This window comes from Passer montanus, unplaced genomic scaffold, assembly GCF_014805655.1.
Source record: "Passer montanus isolate IOZ18808 unplaced genomic scaffold, ASM1480565v1 scaffold117, whole genome shotgun sequence".
Lineage (NCBI taxonomy): Eukaryota > Metazoa > Chordata > Aves > Passeriformes > Passeridae > Passer > Passer montanus.
Window position 1 is genome coordinate 262,814 of NW_024358389.1, and position 21,223 is coordinate 284,036.

Sequence of the window (21,223 nt, forward strand, 5' to 3'; positions counted from 1 at the left end):
GCGGAGCCGCCTGTCACTCATCCAGCCCTCCGCTCTGGTTGGTGGAGGGGGCGGAGCCAGAAGAGTCGCGGAACCACAACAATAAACACAGCCAGGCAGGCGCGCGCGCGCGCGCGCGCCGCGGCCACGCACGTCCGGCGGCTGCGCCGCGGCGGCGGCCAATCAGCTGCCAATCAGAGCCAACCGAAGCCAATCAGAGCCAAGCAGGCCGGCCTGGCCCCGCCCCGCCGGGAGGAAGGAGCCCGTCAGGGGGCGCTGCTGGTGCGCGCGCCGGTCCCGCGGCCTCGGATTGGCTGCGCGCGGCGGGGCGGGAAGGGCGCGAAAGGCGGCGCGGGAGCGCTGAGGGGAGACGGGAGCGCTGAGGGGAGACAGGGACGGCACCGGCCACAGCCTGGCAGCGGCACCGACACCGGCACCTACCGCACCGGCTCCGGCCTGGGTCTGACACTGACCGCACCGGCATCAGTCTGGGCTTGGCACTGACCGCATCGGCACCGGTCTGGGCCTGGTACTGACACTGACCGCACCGGCTCCGGTCTGACACTCCCGGCACCGGCCTGAGCTGACCGCAGCAGCCCGGCCCTGACCGCCCTGGCACTGACCGCACCGGCTCGGACCGCTCCGGTGCTGCCCTGCGCTGACGGCCCCGGCGCTGGCCCCGCTCCCTCCGCCCGTGCCGGTACGCTTCTCCTCCGCCTGCGGGCAGGCCTCGCTGCCGGGCCGGCCCCGGGAGGTTTCTCTTTGTTTTCAGGGTTTGCCGCGGGGTCTCGGGCTCGCGTGGGTCCGCCCTGTCTGCCCTCGGCTCTGCTGCTTCCCCACCCAGCCAAGCCCTCGCTGTTTTGTGTTCCTGGTGGATTTCACCTGAACAAACCCTGGGCCCTCCTTTGGTACAAGACCGCAAACGTTCAGAGTAAGAACCCCTCTGTACTGTAAAATGTTAAGTAAAAACAACTTGATACCATTCTGCAGTTAGAGCAGAGCCATGGGGGAGGGAGCATGGTCCTGGGAGGCAAAAGAATTTTTGCAGAAACAAAGCTGATAATGTTGGTTTTTCTTCCTGTAGAATATTTTTGGACGTGAAGGATGGAATTGTCAGTGATTACTATTGGACAAGTACAAAATGTGCTTTCAGCCATGCAGAAGAACTTGGAGTGCCCAATATGGTATGTCAGAGAATAATATTAGTATAGTTAATATTTTGGAGGTATGTTTTTTTAATTATCATTTCTTTGAGAATGCTTTATCACTTCTATGGCTTACCAGAAAGCAAAGAGATTTGTGCTTAGAACTAAACATATTGCTAATTTGTAAGGCTCAAGTGAGAAAGTGCAAGGAAAAACTTATATTCTATATTTTGCTGTTCTATTAAAACCTGAATGTCAGTCCTCTCTATTCAGTGAGGAGAAAAATATATCTGATGGATTAGAGGAGTGTTTGTAAAGCTGTGTGGGCTTTTGTCCCTTGTCTCTGAAAGGTGAACGAGGTCTGTAGTTCTTTAATGTTACATTTAATGTTCATTTAATATTTTGCATTTCTTTAATGCAAACAGATGCTGAAATAGCAAAGGTTCTGGTTGAAGTCTGTAACTTCTGTGCTCTTGTTTTTGTTTCCCTCTTTGTAGCCTGGATGTGGTGCAAGAGCCTGTTTCAACAAAATGTGATCACATATTCTGCAGGTAGGTTTGAAATCTTGCAAGTGCAATGCAGTTTTTAATTTCCACATATAATGGTTTTCTGGTTTATAATTTTTAATTCCATATATAGCAGTTTTAATTATGTTTCTTTAGTGCTAATCGTGATTTATACTGTGTTTTGACAAGTTCATGTGCAGCTGCTTGAGGGGAAAATGTCAATTCTGTACAAGAGAGACAGCTGCAACTTTAAAAGGTGTCAAAGGGGATCAATTAACTCACTGTAACACCAGAACAGGAATGCATCCTTGATTCACTAAGTGGTGAATGTGCATAGTCAGTTTTAAGGAAAATAATATCCTTCTCTTGTTGCCATCACAAGTGTTCTTTCTTTCTAAAAATAATTTTTAAATTTCCATATATAATGGTTTTTTATTGCCATATATATTTCTTCAGTGATAATCATGTATTTATACTGTGATTTGATAAGTTCACGTGCAGTTACTTGAGGGGAAAATGTCAGTTCTGTAGAAGAGAGAACTCTAGCTTTAAAATACATCAAAAAAGGGGATCAGTTAACTCACTGTAACACCAGAACAGGAATACATCCTTGATCCACTAAGTGGTGAATGTGCATAGTCAGTTTTAAGGAAAATAATATCCTTCTCTTGTTACCATCACAAGTGTTCTTTCTTTCTTTCTAGAAAGAAATTTTTCATTTCCATATATAATGGTTTTGGGTTTATGATTTTTAGTTCTATTTATACTGGGGCTTATTGCCATATATATTTCTTCAGTGCTAATCATGTATTTATACTGTGTTTTGATAAGTTCATGTGCACCTACTTGAGGGGAAAATGTCAATTCTGTACAAGAGAGACAGCTGCAACTTTAAAAGGTGTCAAAGGGGATCAGTTAACTCACTGTAACATCAGAACAGGAATGGATCCTTGAGTCACTAAGTGGTGAATGTGCATAGTCAGTTTTAAGGAAAATAATATCCTTCTCTTGTTGCCATCACAAGTGTTCTTTCTTTCTAGATTCTGCATGTTCAAACTTATCAACAAAAAGAAAAAAGGGGTGGTAGAGTGTCCTCTGTGTAAGACTGAAGTTACCAAGAGGTGAGGAAATCATCTTGGTGAGGGGGCTGGAGGATGAGTTTGAGCTCTGAGGAAAGATTAACAATGGGCTTAAAATATATTAGCAGAAGAGTGAAGTACAGAAGAAAAGAGGTTTTTTAGTGAGCTGCCTATTTCTGAAGGAGTAAATGTAATATCTTACCTCAATGTGAGCTTTGTCCAGGTGATCACTCCTCTCTCAACAAGTGTCTGTGCTAGATTGGTGTTTCATCCTGGCAACTGATTTCTCTCTACTAAACCTGTATGAAAAAATGATATGCTCACTTCGTGGTAATTTCAGTTCCCATAGTAATGGTTCTTTGGGGGAATTTGTTATTCCTTGGCAACAATTTCTTCTTGTACCGTTTTCCACTTCAGAGTTTTACCCCTTTTTTGGTTCAGCCAAAATTCTAGAAATATTTATAGTTAGCCTGTTGATTTGTCTTAAAATAACTGAAGTGCTGATGTTATTTCAGAAGTCTGAAAGAAAATTCCAGATTTAAGCAACTAATTGAAGGACTGTTGGAAACCATCCATGCTTTTGAGCTTGACACTGGAGTGAAGTGTAAGTGTTGTGAATATATATCCCCAGGTTGGTTTTTTTTTGTTTAAACAAGGTTTTGACCTTTGATTATTTATAAGGTATCCCATTCTAAAATAACTAGAATTAGATCCTGCTCTTGCTAGATTATCTATATAACCAAAATTGGTTGAGAAAATTAGTTGGCAGGATCAAGATCTTAATTATTACTTGAAGAATGCTCAGAAATGCTCAGACTAATAATCAACAAGATTTCTTTCTTGGATAAACATATTTTAGCTGTATATGCACTAAGTGCACAGAGTCTGCACAAGTCTATTTCATTAATGTATAATACTTGAGTCATACTCAGTGTAAGTTTTTTTTTAACCTAATAACATGGTTTAGTTTTAAAGAGTCATCACTTTGCTAAAACATCCACGGAAGCCACTGCTGCTGAGTCCCTGTGTAAAGAAAGTTCTGTCATCCAAAGTAAAGGCTTCAGAAACAGGAGGAAAAGTGCTAAAGGAAATGGACAAGAAAACTTCACCTTGGTAACTGGTTTTTCCCATTTTATTTTTGTGGATTGTTTTTAAAAGTATTTGGAATGTGTATAAGCACATATACATAAAAGAATGAGGTAGGAGATTTTGGGTTGATCTCAGACTGTTGTTTGACCTGAGTGATCTGGACAAGGACATCTGTATGTTTTTGTTTGTTTTTCTTCCTAACCTACTTGAGAAAGATGTTTGCATAAAATGACCTGAACTTACACATAATGTTGCCATAATACAGTCTGTTACTGACACCAGCACTGAAAACTTGTTCCACCTGCTTGTTCCATGAGGCTGTTTAACTTTGTAGGGTTTTTACCTTTTTAGGGGTAAGATCATAACTGTATCTTAGGGTTCACAAGGCATCACCCAGCTTGGGGTATTTGCTCTGTGTGTGACTGTCCATGGCATGGTGTTTCTGTTTTCATCTGCTTAAAGCTGAATGGAATGTTAGACAATACAGAATGTGAGATCAAGCTGTTAATGATTTGATCTGTTAAATGCATGATTCATTGTTTCTATTGACACATTTCACTACTGTTATGAATATGCTAAATTACTTCTGTTGTGCATAGAAGCTACCAGTGCATATGAACTAAGTATTTATATCAGCCCCCTGTTAAAGTTTAAATAGCTCTGAATTTTTTGTAATGCCCCAGTGTTGTAAATAACTATTCCTTTCTGTTTTCCTGTCAGCAGGAAGCTAGTGTGAATATTCAGCTTGCAGATGCCAAAATGTGTCACCCAAGAAACAAACCCCAGAAATCTGGCTCTCAAAAGGGTACTTATATAGAGTTTGGTAAGATCTCTTGTAAATCCACACCAATTGATCCTATTTACAATGCTTGCAAAGTAGTGAAAGGTGATTATGTTCAAAGTCTTTATAAACACTAATTTCTACTTAACAAATTTACAACAAAGGGACAAATTATGGCAATTCCAAGTTGGTAAATCAAAAGGGTTTTTTACATAATTATGTCATGGCAAATAATGCTGCTGTAGTGAGCCCTTAAGCTTTGGTGTACACCACCCAGAGAAGGTGCAAAAATTTTTTTAAAAATTTAGCTGTTATAGCTAAAGGTAACCACTGTTTTCTGAAAAATGCTGAGCCTTGTCACTAGTGCTTGAGATGAGAATGAAATCTATTTGAGATATTAATATTTTTTGCTATCTATTCTAGCTTTTCAGAATTTTATTTGATCTGGTGTTGATTGTTATGAGAAACAGGACAGATGCCATGCATAGCTTATTTTTTATGCTGTTCCTTCAAGGAAGGAATTGCTGCTTTCAATGGGTAGAGTTTGTTTCCTCACTTTTTTCCTTATTGCATCTGCCAGGATCAAAGGATCTGTGAGAGGCATTTGAATGTATTTCTCTGACTTCCAGCTCGAAATTCTAAATACTAGTAACTGTTTTGTGTATAAATTTAGAAATCAGAAAGCAACTTTAGCTAATTAACTCTTAGTTATCAGTCACTGTATTTAAACACATTTTGGTGCTGGAGCCATGTAGATAGTAATACACAGAAATCATTATAATCAGATAAAATATTTCATAATTGAACTTGGTTTCATCTGCTAAAAGTTGAAAGCATCCAGCTCTGGAAAGGAGTAGGCATGTATGTGAGATATTCAGATAACCACTGAATCTGCAGGTCACCCTTCTCTGAATCATTCCAACCAGAGTAACAGATTATTTGTTTTCAGGCTCTGGATCATCTGAAGAGTTTTTGAAACAGGCAAGCAAACCTGGGTAAGTAAAGGTGATTAAGGAATTCATATTTTCTACAGACAGTAGTTCAATATTCTCATTTCCTGTGTTCTAGTTTCTTAGCATAGGACTGATTAAAATTTTTAAGCAGACAGATGGTTTTCAACTTTGAGGGCATCAGGGTAGAATGGGGAGCTGAATTCCAACAGTTTGCCATATTACATGCTTTAAAACTTTTTTCTAAATGTTTTGTTGTGGACATAGATCTTCCATAGAAAAGTAGGCACTGTGCTTTAGAAAGTAAATACTAAATTCAGAATTGCAAGAGAGAATATTTTAAAGAAATGGCCTGCAACTCTGAAGAGATCTGATTGTGGTGTCAGTAGTGCAACTTAACTTCTCCAGAAACTATTTCAGAGAGCAAAAAGGGGAAAATAACTATCATCTTCTATACTATCTATTATGGTTTTATCTGTAATGAAAGTAGATTTCCTTTCCCAACAGGTTTGAAGACAAAGGAGCAGTTCAGATTTCTTCTCAAGTAAGGCTGGAAGAACTTGAGAGTGCTGAGAAAGGGAATGAAAATTCTTGTAATGCACAGCCTGACAAGCTGTGTGCCAAAGAAATAACACTACCAGACAGCACAGGTGTGTTGTTATTTTGGTGACAAAGGTGATTAAGCCTGAAAGAGATCACAAGTTAACATTTTATTTCACATGATTTTGTATACAAAATTGCTTGAAATTTTGTATAATGTATTTCTGTTAATGCCTACAGCTAATACAAGACTGTTCCTGTAGCCTAGATACAAAATGTGGATGTTGTATGCACAGGAACAGAAAGGAAGAAAAGTAACTTGAACAAAGTACAAAACTTAATCTCTTCTACATGAGTTATATTACAGATGAAAAAGCACTGGCTAAAAATTCATTTAAAAAATTAGAATATGATCTTTCTGCCTTTCTCTAGAGGGAGATTTGTGTGGTGTAATATTCTGGTAAGGGGGGAAATAAGAGCAGTTCTTTTAAAACAAAGTAGCCATTAAGCTTGTGCTAGTGTGTAGAATAGAGGTTAATAATTTATTATACCTGTAAATCTAACAGGTGAAGGGGATTTCTCAAAGGAGTGTTTGAGCAAGAGAAGCACTCAGAGCATCACTGAATGTGCCAAGCCTGACCAAGTGAATGTGACTGAAGGCCAGAGTTCTCCTTTGAGTGTCCTTGCTGCAGAGCTGCCCCCAGAGCAGTGTGACAGAGCAGGTGCTGCCAGTCCCACACTGGATGGGGACACATCATTCTCTAAGAACCCAGAAGAAATGGAGGAACAGCAAACCCAGCACAACACTGAAAACCAAGAGTTTGATTTAGAAAATAGCTCAGAGAGCAGGCTGGATAAAAGCAGGGAAATGGATACTGATGTACAAAGTGTGGAAGCTGTAGAGGGATATGAACCTGAGAATGAATCTTCCCATGACAAAGAACTTCCTCTGGAGGAGCTGCCTCAGCCAGAGACACTCCACTCTGCCACCCTGAATAAAGTCTCCAAGAAGAAACTGAAGCAGAGCATTCAGAAAGTCAACGAATGGTTTTCAAAAAGCAATGAGATTTTGTCTTCTGGTTCTTCAGTGGATGAATCTGCTGCATCAGCTGATGTCTCAGGTGAAGGAGATCTGTGTTTATCAGATAAAGAGTCCTGTATTTCAGCAAAGACTGACCCTATGGCAGATTCCATGGAAATTGCAGCAGTGGAAGGGAAAAAGAGATGGTCAAACCAAAAAGCAGAGGACATCAAAGATAAAATATTTGGCAAAACATACAGGAGAGAGAGGAAATCAAATCCCCCTTCTACCTTGAGAGATATTTTGCCTGCTAGGCAAAAGGAAGATGTGGCTGCTGCTAAGTGCCTGACTGATTTCAGCAAAGACAGACTCAAACGAAAGAGGAAGACTGCCTGTGTCCTGCAACCTGAGGATTTCATCAAGAAAAAAGATACAGAAAAGGCAGCTGGGGGCCCTCAAAGTGTTAATGGGGGCCTTGGAAATGCTGAAAAGAAAAGATGTGATGAAAGTGTTGCTGTGAACGAGAGTCACCTCTCTCAGAATAGAGCAAATAATACATTAAGAGAACCTGAGGAAGGAGAAGAGTCCACGTGGAAGAAAGCTGCTGAGAAGGTCACCACCAAGCACTGTGAGGGGGAACCAGAGATGTATAACTGTGATCAGAAAAGCAGCAAAAAGAGAAGCTCTGCAGCAAAAAGATGCAGGCATTCTAGCAGAACTATGTGTGCTCTGCAGTTAGTAGTGGACAGAGGCTCTGTTTTCCCTGATGCAGCTGAGCCACAGATTGACAGCTATCCCAGCAGTGGAGAGCCCAGGAAAGAGGATTCCGAGCAAAACCCAGTCAGACGCAGCAGAAGGCTTCAGCTGCTCTCTGAAGAAATGACAAAAGAAACAAGGAAAGGAGGAAAGGGAGCCAGAAATAACAGTGATCATGGAAGGTCTGTCTCTGGAGACCAAAGGAACGTGGCAACTCACTCTGCTGAATGCAAAGAGCTGTGTGAGCCTCAAGATGAGCTGAGTTACAGGCCAGTCACTAATTTGGAGGGAGGTGATCTGCAAGCCAATGAAGTGCAGGTTAGTCTAAAAAATTTCTCTGACACTGCAGAAACTAGAAAAAGTCTGTTCAGTCCTTCACGTCTGCCTTCAAACTGTGGTTCCACTGTTCCTGATACAAGTTCTCAAGACAGTAAAATACTTGGTAGCCCCCTCCTCCTACAACTTCCTTCAGTGTCTGCTGGGGAAACTGCTTCTCACCAGACTGAGGAGGGGACTGAATCACCTACTGCTTCTCCCCCAGAATGTGGGCATGATTCACAAAATGTTCCAGGGGACTTCAAAGCTGAGAAGTTGCCAGTGGCTAAAAATGTTTTGGAATTGACTAAGGAAGCCGAAGACAGTGACTTGGACACACAGTATCTGAGGAATATATTCAGGCACTCCAAGCGCTCCTCCTTCAGCCTTTTTCAGTCTCATGCAGTGGCAGATCCTCCTTCTGAGACTTTAAATCTATCATGTGCTGCTCAGGTAGAAAATAAGGCTAGCAAACAGTTACAACCAGAAAGCTTGCAAGAGGAGAGAGCAGCTGCTCAAAACTTGAGCAGGGTTTCTGAGAAAGAGAAGCTGAAGTCCTGTGAGTCTGCACGTGTTGATCCTGGGCCTTGCTTTGCTGTCAGCACAGGAGAGCACAGGGATGGCATTTCACAGGCTGCAGAGGAAGGGACTCTGACACCAGCAAGAGCAGGAACTGCTCAGACTGAGCACAACAATGGATTGCTGCAGGAAGAGCAGGACAATGAAAAGCCAGTGTCAACTGAGGTAGGAATAGAAAGTGAGTTGAGACAGAATCCCATTGAAAGTGATGGAAGCCAGAGTGACCAGAGTTACACAGAGAAGCATGATTCCAGACAAAATGATTTAAACACGGGCCAGGAAAACAGCTTCAGTTCAGAAAGCAATCAGGCAGGAAAGACTGAACTTGATTGCACAGGACCAATTCTACATTTTCAATCCACATCAACGATTTGTTCTGCAACTTGTCAGCAAAGCCCTGCTGAATTCAGCTCTGAAGTCACTAGCACAAAAAGCAGCAAAAGAGAAAGAAAACATGTAAAGGGGGATGAAGAAGAAGCAGCCCAAACTGTAAGCACAGCTGCAGAGGCTCTGCAAGGGCCTCTTGGAGAGAATTGTGGCCTTACAGGTTTGTCTGAAACCCCGAATGCCTTACTGTGCTCTGATACTGACATTGAGGAGAACAGCAGCCTGTGTGAAACTGATAGGAAAGAGCAATCTGCAGTGTTTGTAAAGAGTGCCAGTGCCCTGGGAGAAGATCTGCACAATAGAAATGCAAGTTCCAAGCCAAGACCTCGGGGTCCTCGAAGGTCTCGAAGACGAGTGCAGAAACTGCCATCTTCAGACGAGGAGTCCTGTGAGGATGAGGACTTGCCATGCTTTAGGACATTCATCTTCAGCAAATCAGCAAGCACACCTTTGCATTCTGACAAACAAATGGCACCTCTGGTGGAGTCCCCAGTGGCAGAGTGCCCAGGGAGCCCCAGTGTGCTGCCTCACAGTGTGAGTAACGATGGCAAGGTCGTGCAGAAAGTGTCTGAAGCTGCCCTAAGTCATGGCTGTGCTTCACCAAGCCAGGAGTCAGAATGCTCTGTCAACTTGTTTTCTTCCCAGTCCAACATGTCTGAGGAATCATTTAATGGAGCACAAGAACTGAGCAAACATTTACCACAAGCTCAGGTGTCCAAACAAATGAGCAGTGGAAATGACAGTAAAGAAACTTCTCAGGATTCTGGTGAAGGGCTCAAGGAGACCAAAGATGAAAGCCAAGAAGACCCAGACATGAGAGCAAATCTAGGTACAGACCAAGATTTTTCTCTCTGCAGCTGTTTATAATGTCCTTACACCAAGGTTTTTGGTGTGTGCATGGAAATTTTGTTTTGTATTTAAGGGGTGCTTGCTCTTCTAGGAGAATGTATCAGTCTTAAACAAAAAACCTTCAGTGGTTTATTTCCTGAAAATTATGTTCTTACAGTGCTCTTTGTTCAGAGCACAAATGAACAGCCTGGGCATTAGAGACTGACTGATGGGAATTCATGTTTAGGGAAATGCTGGTTCTTTTACTGCAATGGGATACTTGCATTGTCAGCAAAATTTCCCAGCCTGTCCAAGCTTTTTCCCCAGATGAAATGTTTGTTGATATTGGCTGTAGAATTTTGTAGTGAATATTTTGCCTTTTTTATGGCCTTTGTAAATGTTTAGGACTCTTTCATCACTGTTGAAACACTGAATTCTGTTTATTTTGTCATGTGTGTGACATGGTATTCCTTGAAATGTTCACTTAAAGATCTGTCCTAACTTCAACACTTTCAAAACATGTCATTTTAGTGTTATAGTTTTTAGTTCTGTAAAGCTTCCACATGCTAAGAAATTACGGATAATGTTGGTTGTTTTATTGTTGTTTGGTGGATTTGCTTCTTTAACCCAGGGTTTTTTTTTTCCATCTTCTTCAAGGTGAAGCATCTGGATCTGACAGTGAAATAAGCATTGTGGAAGATTCCTGTGGAGCATTCTCTCAGGGTGAAATCCTCACTACCCAGGTGAGTGAGTTCATGCCCTGAGTGCTGGAAGCAGCTTGCATTCCAGGAGATAAGCAAGCTGTGAAGTCAACACAGTGGAAAATTCCTTTCATCATAATTTTTTATCACTAAATTACTTCCAAAAGCATAATTAATGAGGAACTGTAGAGCTGCTTCTATGCCACTATTTGTCCAGTTTTTCTCCCCTGGTGACCTTAAACTGCAATGGCCACAGCTTGTTATGTGCTATTGGTTACAGGGCTTAATTATGGGAGATGCTAATTAATGCATCTCCACACTTGGCCAGTGCTGGAAATGTCAGCTTCCTATATTTAAAAACTTTAATAATAGGAATATATAAGGATTTGGTGATAAGGATTAGATTTATTACAATATGATATTTAGAAGTACAGAGACTTGTCTTCTCTGTGTAAAGATTAAATCAAATAATTCCATATGAGAGTGTTATAGATACAAGTCCCAACGGGCAGTGTCTAATGAAAGGTGTGTCTGGAAGTGTATTTTTTGTCTGCTGTTACAATCCTGAATGCTGCTCAGTGGCCTGACTCTGATTTGGGCTGGAGGTTCAGTTGAGGGTTAGAAGCTTGGGTTTTTTGGTTTTGCTTTGTGTTTTTCTTTGTCCTGTGTGACTTTAAGATAAGTCTTATGGCAACTCTCTCTTCAGCATTTTCAGCCCTATGGGCTTTATGTATTGTCCAGAAAAAAGTGAATTTAATTTTTGTGCTTTGTGGCTGCTTCTCCTGTTTGCAGCATCAGTGAAGTGGAATCAGCTGGCAGGACACTGTTCCTGCTGTAGCTTCATGGATGGAGATCCTGGGATGTGCCCAGGCTGGATGGGTTAATGAAATCCCACTCTGGGGGTGTGGGATTTGGGTTTGTGGTGTGGTCATGCTTCTCTGTGTGCTTGGGAGTTTTTATGGGTTCAGTAACAAAGAGGCTCCACACGGTGCCAGTGCTGGAGCTACAAATGGAATATTCAGTTCTCTGCAAATTGCTTCATCATGTAAAGGCTTTGGGTTTTTAAAAAGGACTTTTGGAACCCTTTGAGCTGTTCTTATGAGGACCTGCCTATGGTGTGGTTTTGAACATGCAATCTAATTTTGGAGGGGGGACATAAGGAAGAATATTATGAAATATTTTAGTCCTTTAAATGATCTTTGGGGCTTTCAGTAACTGTGGAAAATGAAAGACTCAATTTAAAATTTAATAATGAGCATCATGGATTGAGCTGCTAATGGAGTTTGGACAAAATTACTTTCAAATAAATTCATGCAGGATTTGTGTTGTTTTCTGATTGATTAAACTCTGAGGCACCTAAACTGAAATGACATGACTGGCAAAATGAGTGTGTGGTTGCTTGGGTGTTTTTGCTTCTGATGTGGGATGTGTGCACTATTTGTTACTGTAAAAGCACCACAGTCACCTTTTGAACACGTGGCAAAAACTTTAATCAAAACTATTTTGCTATTTCTAATTTTCAAGTGTTTGTTAAAGAAATTAATCCTGAGTTTGCTTATGTTGGCATTCTTGTGCTCCTTTGCAGCAAAAGAATGCTATGCAAAATAGCCTGAAAAAACTGCAGCAAGAAATGGCTGCACTTGAAGCAGTGCTAGAGCAGAATGGGAGCCAGAACTGTGAAGTTTTACCTGCACACAGGGAGCTGCCACATTCCAGTACTGAAGGAGCATCTGAAATGGATCAAATGAGTAAAGAAATAAACAGGTTAGTGGTTTTGTTTGGAGCTTTGGGGTTTTTTATGTTCATTTCTAAATTTTTATTTTAAAAAAATATCCCTGAGCTTCTGGGAAATTACAATAGTTTCACTGTTGCTACATTTTTCTGATGCTTAAAAGAGTGAAAAGGGTATTAAAATCAATTTCCCTCTGTCAAGGTCTCCAGAATTGTTGCTTTCAGCTTCTAAATCCTCTTTAAGGAAGAAATCAGATCTGGAGAAAGGCCCTGAGAGTGACAGTGTTCTACAGAACAAAACTCCCTCTGAAAAGACAAAACCTGTGCAGGAGGCAGTGCAAGAGCACAGGCAGTGTCAGCCTGAAGCAGGTAACACTGAAGAGAAACCCAGTGCATTTTGAATTCTGGTGGTTTTCTCCTCTTCATGTTTTTACATATCAGCAAGATACAGCTTTTTCCTGTATTTTAATTTAAGTGTTCCTGGTAATTTTAAAAAGGTGCTGCTGCTTTGGTAGCCCAGCTGTATGGCTGCCCATCAAATGGGGTGTGACAGCTTTTTGACACTAATAGGAGTTTTTCTGTCTCACTTCTAAATTCGGACAATTTGGCAAATATGTTACTAAAAGTTCCACAGGTATTCTAGTGTCTTGCCTATAAATCAGGAAAAAGTAATGATAGAGGCAAAGATGAATAAGCACAAAAGGAGAGGAAGTAACTGCAGAATTTAAACCAGAAAGAAAGAGCAACAACCTTCTACCATGACCACAAGAAAAATGCAGTTTTCTCAAAGAGTAATTTCTTGTTTCCTTCAGGAAATACAGAGGAGCAGAAATCTGGGACCGGTGCATCATCAGATCTTTTTGGAAATGTAACCCCAGATAACTCTTCCTCCTCTGTGAGGCTTTTTACCCCTCAAACTGCAGAAGCCCCAGCAGGGCCTGTGATGGCTCAGAACACTGATAAAAGCTGTGGCCCAGGACACAAATTGAAGAGAAGTGAATGTTCTCCTGTACCTGTTCTGCACAATGCAGCTGGGAAAGAAAATACTGCAAATCCAGTGGTGACCAAGAGGAAAGAAATGTCAGTTGTGGTCTCAGGTCTGAATCACAGTGAGCATGTAAGTAGATTTCAGAATTTGGAGATCACTAGTTAATAACTCCTGATTACCACCACAGTCCTTAGCAGAGAGATCTCTAAGTGTAATAAAACTGATCTTGCAGGAATTGCAGGTGAGTAATGCAGCAAAGTCAAACTTTCTCACTCCTAAAGCTGTGAGGATGCTGCCTGTAATGGCACTGTTAAGCTTAGTGAAATTGGAACTTTTTAAACAATCCCTGATGTCTGGGGGGAAAACAGATGATTGCAAAGCCTTGTAGAAAGCCTTGGGGCTGGGAGGGGCTGTTTGATCCAGGCAGTGTTCTCAGGTGATGCTGCTTCACCCAAATTCTGATCCATAGGGAACATTCTGTAAGTAGTAATTCTGAGTTGCTAATAAAGCTGTTTCTGCACTCAGTTTGGCTTTTGGGTTATAAAACACACACCAAGAGCTCTGCATTACTTTAGTTTGTTGAATGGTGCCAAAACTGACTTAGGGGAATGTACATTCTGTGTGCCAACACATAAAACTGGTACTTTAAAGTAACTATCCTATTACATTGTGCTCCTACAAACTGGGGCTGTTGGGGGGTGTTCAAACTGTTGCTAACTTTTATTTTCTTAACTACTTTTCAGTTGGTGGTCCAGAAGTTTGTGAAAAAAACTCAGAGCACTTTATCTAATCACATTACTGAAGGAACAACCCATGTCATAATGAAAACAGGTTTGTTGGGAGCTAGGGGACCCAATCCTCTATTGACAGACCAGATAGAATTTTACCTTCACTTTAAACAGCAAGCAGACAGCTCAGCAATAAATTTAATAAGTTTGAGGAAAAGGTATTGATTGTTTACTCTATTGCAAGTTTTTTGTTTAAGCTTGTGAGTTTTCTCATTCTGTTTCAGAGGATCAATGTAAGGGCATGTTTTCCCTCGTGGAATTCAAAGTTTCTTACTTGGTATTTGTTTGTTCTGCTGTTTGCTCATAATGTTCAGGTGTTGACAACACACTAGTGTGAAGTGGTTCAGAACCAACCAAAAGAAAACAAAGATAGTTCCCAAAGAAGTAATGCTTTTTCTTGCCTCTTATCTTTATTGAATAATTTTAAAAGGGCTCACAATTGGTACATGTGATTAATTTCTGCTCATTTCCTTCAGTTTAGTAACATCATGACAGTGGATTTTTGGAACCTTTGTATAGTTGTGATATTTTGCTGCTGCACTTAGCAAAGAATGCTTGCTTTTGACAAAACTAAGAGAGTTTGCTGTTGTTTGCCCTGCAGATGAGGAGCTGGTGTGTGAACGGACCCTGAAGTATTTCCTGGGCATTGCAGGAGGAAAGTGGGTGGTCAGTTACCAGTGTATGTGTCACTGCTCCTGGAGATCAGTGGGCTGTGCCCTTCTGCATGAGTGCACGTGTTACAGTAAAGAAAAAGGATCTCTTCATGCCTTGCCATCTGATGTTTTGCAGTGTTTCTTCTAAATAATTTAAAAGAAATTGAAATTAAGGAACACAAGCAGCAATATTTAGCTTCTTACTCCTGTGAATTACTTACTCTTATTGTTTCTGCTTTCAGATGGCCACACTGCATTGCTCCCCACTGTGGCAAAAGCCTTTTGTCCCTCTTAATTTCAATATTTGCAATGCATGGCATCAATTAGTGTAAAATTAGTATTATTTCTAAATGGTAAAAAAAATTCTTTTAAGTATTCTGTGTTATACTGTATTCCTTCAGTACAAATACCTTCAATTTAATGTAGCAATGAAGTCAGAATACTGGTAGTGGAAGAACCATTTTGCTGGATAAAATTACTTTTCTTGTTCTGATCTTTTTCTTTAGGGATAATTCAGTCTTTTAAAGCAGGAAGAATACTGGATGAGGTAGGTCTTTTATCAAATGTCAGATGGTTAAGTAATGCTGTTACATGGTGGACTTAGGAGTTTATTTGTATTGTATAGACAGATATTGTCTAAATATTTAATATGGAATTTTAGCTCTAAAACCTGAGGTTCTGGTTTTACCAAATGCTAGGACCAAAATCCACATTTAGTGCATTCATTGGTGTTGAAGACATAATGAGTCCCTATTATTTTTAACAGGTTATAGACATATTTTTATAAGTGTTCCTACTGATATTAAGAGATTATGGCATAGAGCAAAAGATCTATTCTTTGCTTAAGGAAATAATGTTATATACAGATAATTCCTATCAAATACTGATAGACAAGTATAGTCTGATAAGACAGTAATAGTAATAATTATATTACTGATAAGACAATTATAGTCTTGGAGTTTTCTGCTTCTTTTATTTAGTTTGCTAGCTTACTATACAGCTTGAGTATAATTTGTTTCTTTAAAAATTGCCTGATGCTGCAGGGGTTTCATACTCCAGCATTTCTGTTGCAAAGCCTTTTAATTCATATTCTGAACACACTCATGGATTTTCAGTTCTGAAATCTGACATCTTGAAGCAGAACTCTGACAGGAAAGTGTTCTCAGTCTCTTAACTTCTGATTCCTTGTTTTTGTTGTGTTCCAGGAGAACTTTGAAGTCAGAGGAGATGTAATCAATGGGAGAAACCATCAAGGTCCCAAGAGGGCCAGAAAGGCCCTGACTGACAAGGTACAAGCACATCAGGGATTCAGATTCCATCCTGCTCTGTTTCCAGGCTGTGCTGGCTGAGTTTCTGGAACTTCTCCCAGTTTCTCTGCTATTCTGTACACACAGAGTTGTACAAATTAATCATTTTGGTGCATGAAGGGTGAGCTCTGTCAGCAGCAGAGCAGATATTCTGTAGGGGCTCCCTAAGCTTGGAGTGAATGCTGTCTTTTTATAACAGAGGGTTAGTGGTCTTTAATATTCTTTTAGTTGTATTCTTAAATTCTTTTGGTTTGTGGGTTACAAAAGCTTTGGATATGCTTTGTGAAATAATCATAATTTGATAGCATGCCCTGGAAGTGCAATGAAAAAGCATTACTCTTTAAAATCCCCCCATGAACTCTAACATGTTCCTTGCTTTGCAGATCTTTAAAGACTTTGAGATCTGTTGCTGTGGACCCTTCACTGACATGACTACAGGTGTGGTGTTTTAGTGGAATTGGATGAATTGTTAAAATAAAAAAATACTTGGAGAGGCACTGTGCATTCACCAGAATTTTACATTTCACCTCTTCTTGGATAATTTTTTACCTCTTTACCTACATGGGGTAAGGTGTAGATAAATAATTTTATCCATTTCTATTCCAAATGGAGTGGAAATGCTGTTCTCTTCTATTTGGATGTCCTCAGACAACCCCCTGGCAATTTTGCTGCATTTCAAACTGGGCCTTTTATCTAGTTTATCTCTGATTCTCTAGCACTGAAGGAAAAGCATTAATGTCATGCTGTCTGGTAATTATTATTGATGGTTTTGATCACTCATACTTGAGCATTTTTTCTTCTTAGTAAACAGTTCCTAAATATCCTTTTCCTAGCAGTTGACACGTCCTTATTGTAGCCTCCTGTCTATAGGAACAAGTGTTAAAAGTGAAACACTTCAACAAATCTAGAATTTAATACATAAAGAAAAAGCTGTTCAGGATAGCTTCATTTTTTACTTTTAAAATTTAATAAACTATGTTACAAGTTTTTGAAAAATTAATGATAGTTTTTCTACTTCAAATATTTGTACCTGACTTCCCATTTTTGTGGCTTATTCAGCAGAAACTTTCTGATTTATCCAATATAACTTTATTTTTGACTGGGTGAAATACACTCACATTTCTTGACATTTACAGTAATTGCTACAAAGGGTGCAGTGCTTTCACCTGCTGCAGTGATCCTCGATTTTGGCTCTTATACTTGAGAGACTTAATCTCCTTCACTACCAATTCAACAAATTGGTGCAAATTAAGTACTTTGGCTACTTCTGTTAATGAGAGGTAATCACAGTTCAAACTTCTCATTTTTAATTTCCATTCACCTCTTGCATCCTTATGATAAGAGGAAATAAATTGTGGCTTTTTCAGGGTTTTGTGTTGTGCAGATCTGTCTGGGAGGGGGGAGCTGATGTTCCCTGGCAGGTTTGGAAGTGAAAGGATTCTTTTTTCCTGCTGAGGCTGACATCTCTTTCAAGTGATGGTGGTTTGTGAGCTGGAACAAACACTTAGGGAACAGTGGCAGCTTCAATGTGATGTAAAACACTGACTGATTCCATCTGATCTCTTCAGAGCATCTGGAGTGGATGGTGGAGCTCTGTGGTGCCTCGCTGGTGAAGCAGCCTGACCTGTTCACACCCACAGCAGTAAGTGCTGAGGAGTTCTCACCCTCCCACAGTTCCAGAGCTGTCTGCACAGCCTGGCAGTGCCCCTTGGCCCTGCAAGACAGGCTGCCTTGTAGTGCAGACATGCTTGGTGCTGCCCAGATCACTAATTTGTCCTGAAATTAGCCCTGAGCCTGCCCTCTCCAGCTCCAAAAGCCTTTTAGTGACTGAGTGTAGTCACAGAATTTCTGGAGAGAAATCACAGAAGAATCTTAGAAACTAATGTCTTTCTACCTCTACTTAAATTCCTCTCTGAAGTGTTAACCCAGTTATTGCTCTCTGTAAATAGATATGAGAATTATATAAGAACAGATAACAATTCTTATTTTTTTATCTTAAAATCCTAGAATTCTACTGCTGTTGTGGTTGTGCAGCCAGATGCTTGGAAGGAAAACATGGATTATACAGGTAAAGCAACATTTTTCTGAGCTGCTTTCTGGTACATATCAAGTGTCTTTATCACACCTGTCCTTTTAATAGGGTTGTAGATATCAGAGGGTTGTAGAGAAATCAAATATCAGAGGGTTGTAGAGAAATCAAATATCAGAGGGTTGTAGAGAAATCAAAACTCTACTGCACCTGGAGATGGAAGTATGTCTTGTAAGAAAAATCTAGAAGGACAAAGTAAATTGTTTCAAGAACCAGCAACAGTTTGAAGAGCTGCTCTGGCAGATGAAATCTATTGCCTCACTTGTCCTCTGTGTTATCTTGAGCTTTACAGAAACTTTTCTAATTGAATAGTTTTTGAAAGGTGGGGAGGGATGTCCTTGGAGGACCAGTAAGATCTAGGAGACAGCCTCAGATGGAAGAAGATTGCCTTGGTCTGAAAAGGTCGTGTTAAAAAGCTTTAACAGATGTAGTTTTGCATTTTTTTTTCTTATAAGCAAAATGCTCAGGAGAAACCATGAGGCTTTAAAAGTGCACGTGGGGCTCTGGAAGGAATGGGAGCTAGTTAGGCTACACCGAAGTCCAACAAAACCGTGGAGCAGGATGATGATGTAAAAAACCCAGCTGTTTCCATGGCACTGGAGAAAGGAGAAAAAAAGATCCTGGGATGAGGAAGAACAGCCTGAAAACACTTCAGTAATTTTCTGCTGCTTCTCTTAATGAGACTCATTGCTTGTCACACACTCAGCGTGTCTGGGCAGACAGGAGAACCAAAGCTCTGTCACTGAGGTCCTAAATGAAAAGATAACGAGTGCATTTTTTGGTTTTAGTGTTTATGTTGTGATGTTCACTGCTTCCTGCTTGGCCAGCTCTGCTCTTGGAGCCCAGCATTACCTGCCTTGCTGAAGGCACTGCCACATCTCTGCTTTTTATCACAGATAAAGCAAACAGCTCATTCTGAAAGACATCACCTTAAGCTTGTTTGGAACTCTTGCTAACAGCTGCATCGTTTGTTTCTTTGTGTCTTTGTCTTGCAGCAATCCAGCAGCAGAGCAACGTTGCCGTGGTAACTCGGGAGTGGGTCCTGGACAGCGTGGCTTGCTACCAGTGCCAGGAGCTCAGTGCTTACCTCGTGTCCTGAGGGTGGTTTTACTTTTGTGTAATTATTTTTACTTGTGTAGGACCCAGTGCCTGGCATGGCTGCAGCTCTTGGTCATCATAAAATTACTGAAACATTGCCATCCAGAAGGTGGAATTGCCCACTGTTCTTTAAAGCTTTACATTAGCTTAAAGGACTATGAGATTATAAATGTTAAATTTTAAAAGTTAGAGGATGTAGTATATGGCCTCCTCAGAGAAATGGTGATATATTGCTTGCCACTGCAGCCAGTTTCTGTTTAAATACTTGGGGACAGTTATTTAAAAGAGGAATATTGGGCTTGGGGTTTGAATGAAAACATACCTGCACTCTGGAGTAACCTCCAGATTTTCATTTTGCTTAAATACAAACCTTGAATGCTATTTTGTGATTATTAATGCATTAGCCTTGGCCATTGATTGATTATGGTTGTGTTGAAAACTCTACAAACAGCTTTCCTGTTGTGCATCACAGTGCCAGCTCACCCTAACCAGAAACACAGGTATGGTCCTCAGAAATGCAATGATTGAATCCAAACACAAGGCAATGCTTTAAAACCAGGCTTAAAAGGCTTAAAATTTAGTGCCAGTGCTGTCAGGCTGATTTCTGACAAGAGTATGTGGCACTATGAAAGCATAATGAATAGATGCATTTTAGTATCCTGGTGACCCATGATAAGCCCAAAAATATCTGCTTCTAATAGTCCCTGCTTGTAAAATGAGGCTGCAAAGAAATTGGCTTTTTATGAAAGAAAATATCTTGCTTGTTTCTGTTGCCAAGCAATTCAATTTCATATCTAATTTTGTACTTTGAGAGCAGAGCTGCTTGTTTAAAAAGCAAAAAAAAAGGTAGCTAAGTTCATAAAATTGTTTTGTGATAAGATGCTGCTGTCTTGGAAAGTTACAGAAAGTATGTTTATAAATATTTGAATGCACAAAAGAAATAAAATTATTTTGGCAAATATTTACCTACTTGTTTAGCTTTTATGTGAACCAGTCTCTCAGTCTCTGCATTGAAGCATATGTGAAATAATCCCTTAGTCCAACCTCCTGAAATGGGGAAGGAAGTGAAGGCTTACTGGAGAAAGAAAAAAATGTAAATGAGAATTTCAGAGATGCAATCAGAACTGCAGTTGCTATCAACCTGAGAGGTGAAAGTGTTATCAACTCTTGCAGCTGCCAGTGCAGGCAGGCTGATCAAGCATTGCTGCTGGCAGCGTGGGAGCTGGATGGAAGCATTTGCTCAGCTCTGTTCCCTCCTGTGTGACAATACTGCAGAGCTGCCAGGCTGCAGCACAGCCTCACCTTCAGCCTGCTGCTGCTCTTATCTCTGCAGCCCATGCTGGCAGTGGCCACCTGATAATCTACATTTCAAAGGACAGCTGGAGGCAACAACTAAACACTGCCTGTTGGATGCAGCAGAAGGCCAGGCAGAACTGCTTTGCTTTGGCCGTTGTGAAATTGTCCCCCAGATATTGGTGCAGAGATTGTTTTTATCAGGTCAGGTACCAGCTCCAGCTGGATCATCGTCTCCAGGAATGGCACCCAGGGTGCTGCTGCTCCTCCTTGGAGGTGACTAGATCTGGGGAAACTCTGTTTCTGTAAAGTGTTATCTTTGAACTTTGCTAGTGATCTCCACCTGGTGTAAGATTTGAATGAGGTGAAATGATTTCCAAGCAGCTGAGGGCAAGGAAATGTTTCCAGAGGAGCAGGCAGGGTCAGGGAGCTGATGAGGATGTGGAGCCCATCTGCACTTCTGCAGTCACATTTCCAGCTTTGCAAATAAAGCCCCAGCCCCTGGAGTTTCAGAGCGCTCTGGGTCATTCTGCAGGTCAGGCTCCAGCTCATTTCTTCTCTGCTCATGTTCCAGAGCAGGCTGGTGATGCTTTGCAGGGTGGGAAGCCTGAGGTGGATGC

The 21,223-nt window shown here is 41.0% G+C and overlaps 1 protein-coding gene across 4 annotated transcripts; it reads left to right on the top strand.

Annotated features, from left to right (window-relative positions):
• Positions 1–325: 325 nt before the first annotated feature.
• BRCA1 (BRCA1 DNA repair associated) lies at positions 326–20,242 on the top strand. 4 transcript variants are annotated; one of them, XM_039697363.1, is made up of 22 exons: positions 326–910; positions 1,064–1,163; positions 1,622–1,675; positions 2,671–2,751; positions 3,225–3,313; positions 3,677–3,822; positions 4,519–4,621; positions 5,529–5,574; positions 6,037–6,179; positions 6,636–9,956; positions 10,613–10,698; positions 12,242–12,420; positions 12,590–12,756; positions 13,200–13,504; positions 14,119–14,206; positions 14,765–14,842; positions 15,323–15,363; positions 16,022–16,105; positions 16,507–16,561; positions 17,692–17,765; positions 18,131–18,191; positions 19,208–20,242. In XM_039697363.1, the coding sequence occupies exons 2-22, from the start codon at positions 1,084–1,086 to the stop codon at positions 19,309–19,311; spliced, it is 5,385 nt and encodes a 1,794-aa protein (XP_039553297.1). In that variant the 5' UTR covers positions 326–910; positions 1,064–1,083; the 3' UTR covers positions 19,312–20,242. The 4 variants fall into 4 exon arrangements, with proteins under 4 accessions (XP_039553297.1, XP_039553301.1, XP_039553300.1 ...); XM_039697367.1 differs by having other exon boundaries at positions 4,519–4,603; XM_039697366.1 differs by having other exon boundaries at positions 4,522–4,621.
• The last annotated feature ends 981 nt before the right edge of the window (positions 20,243–21,223 follow it).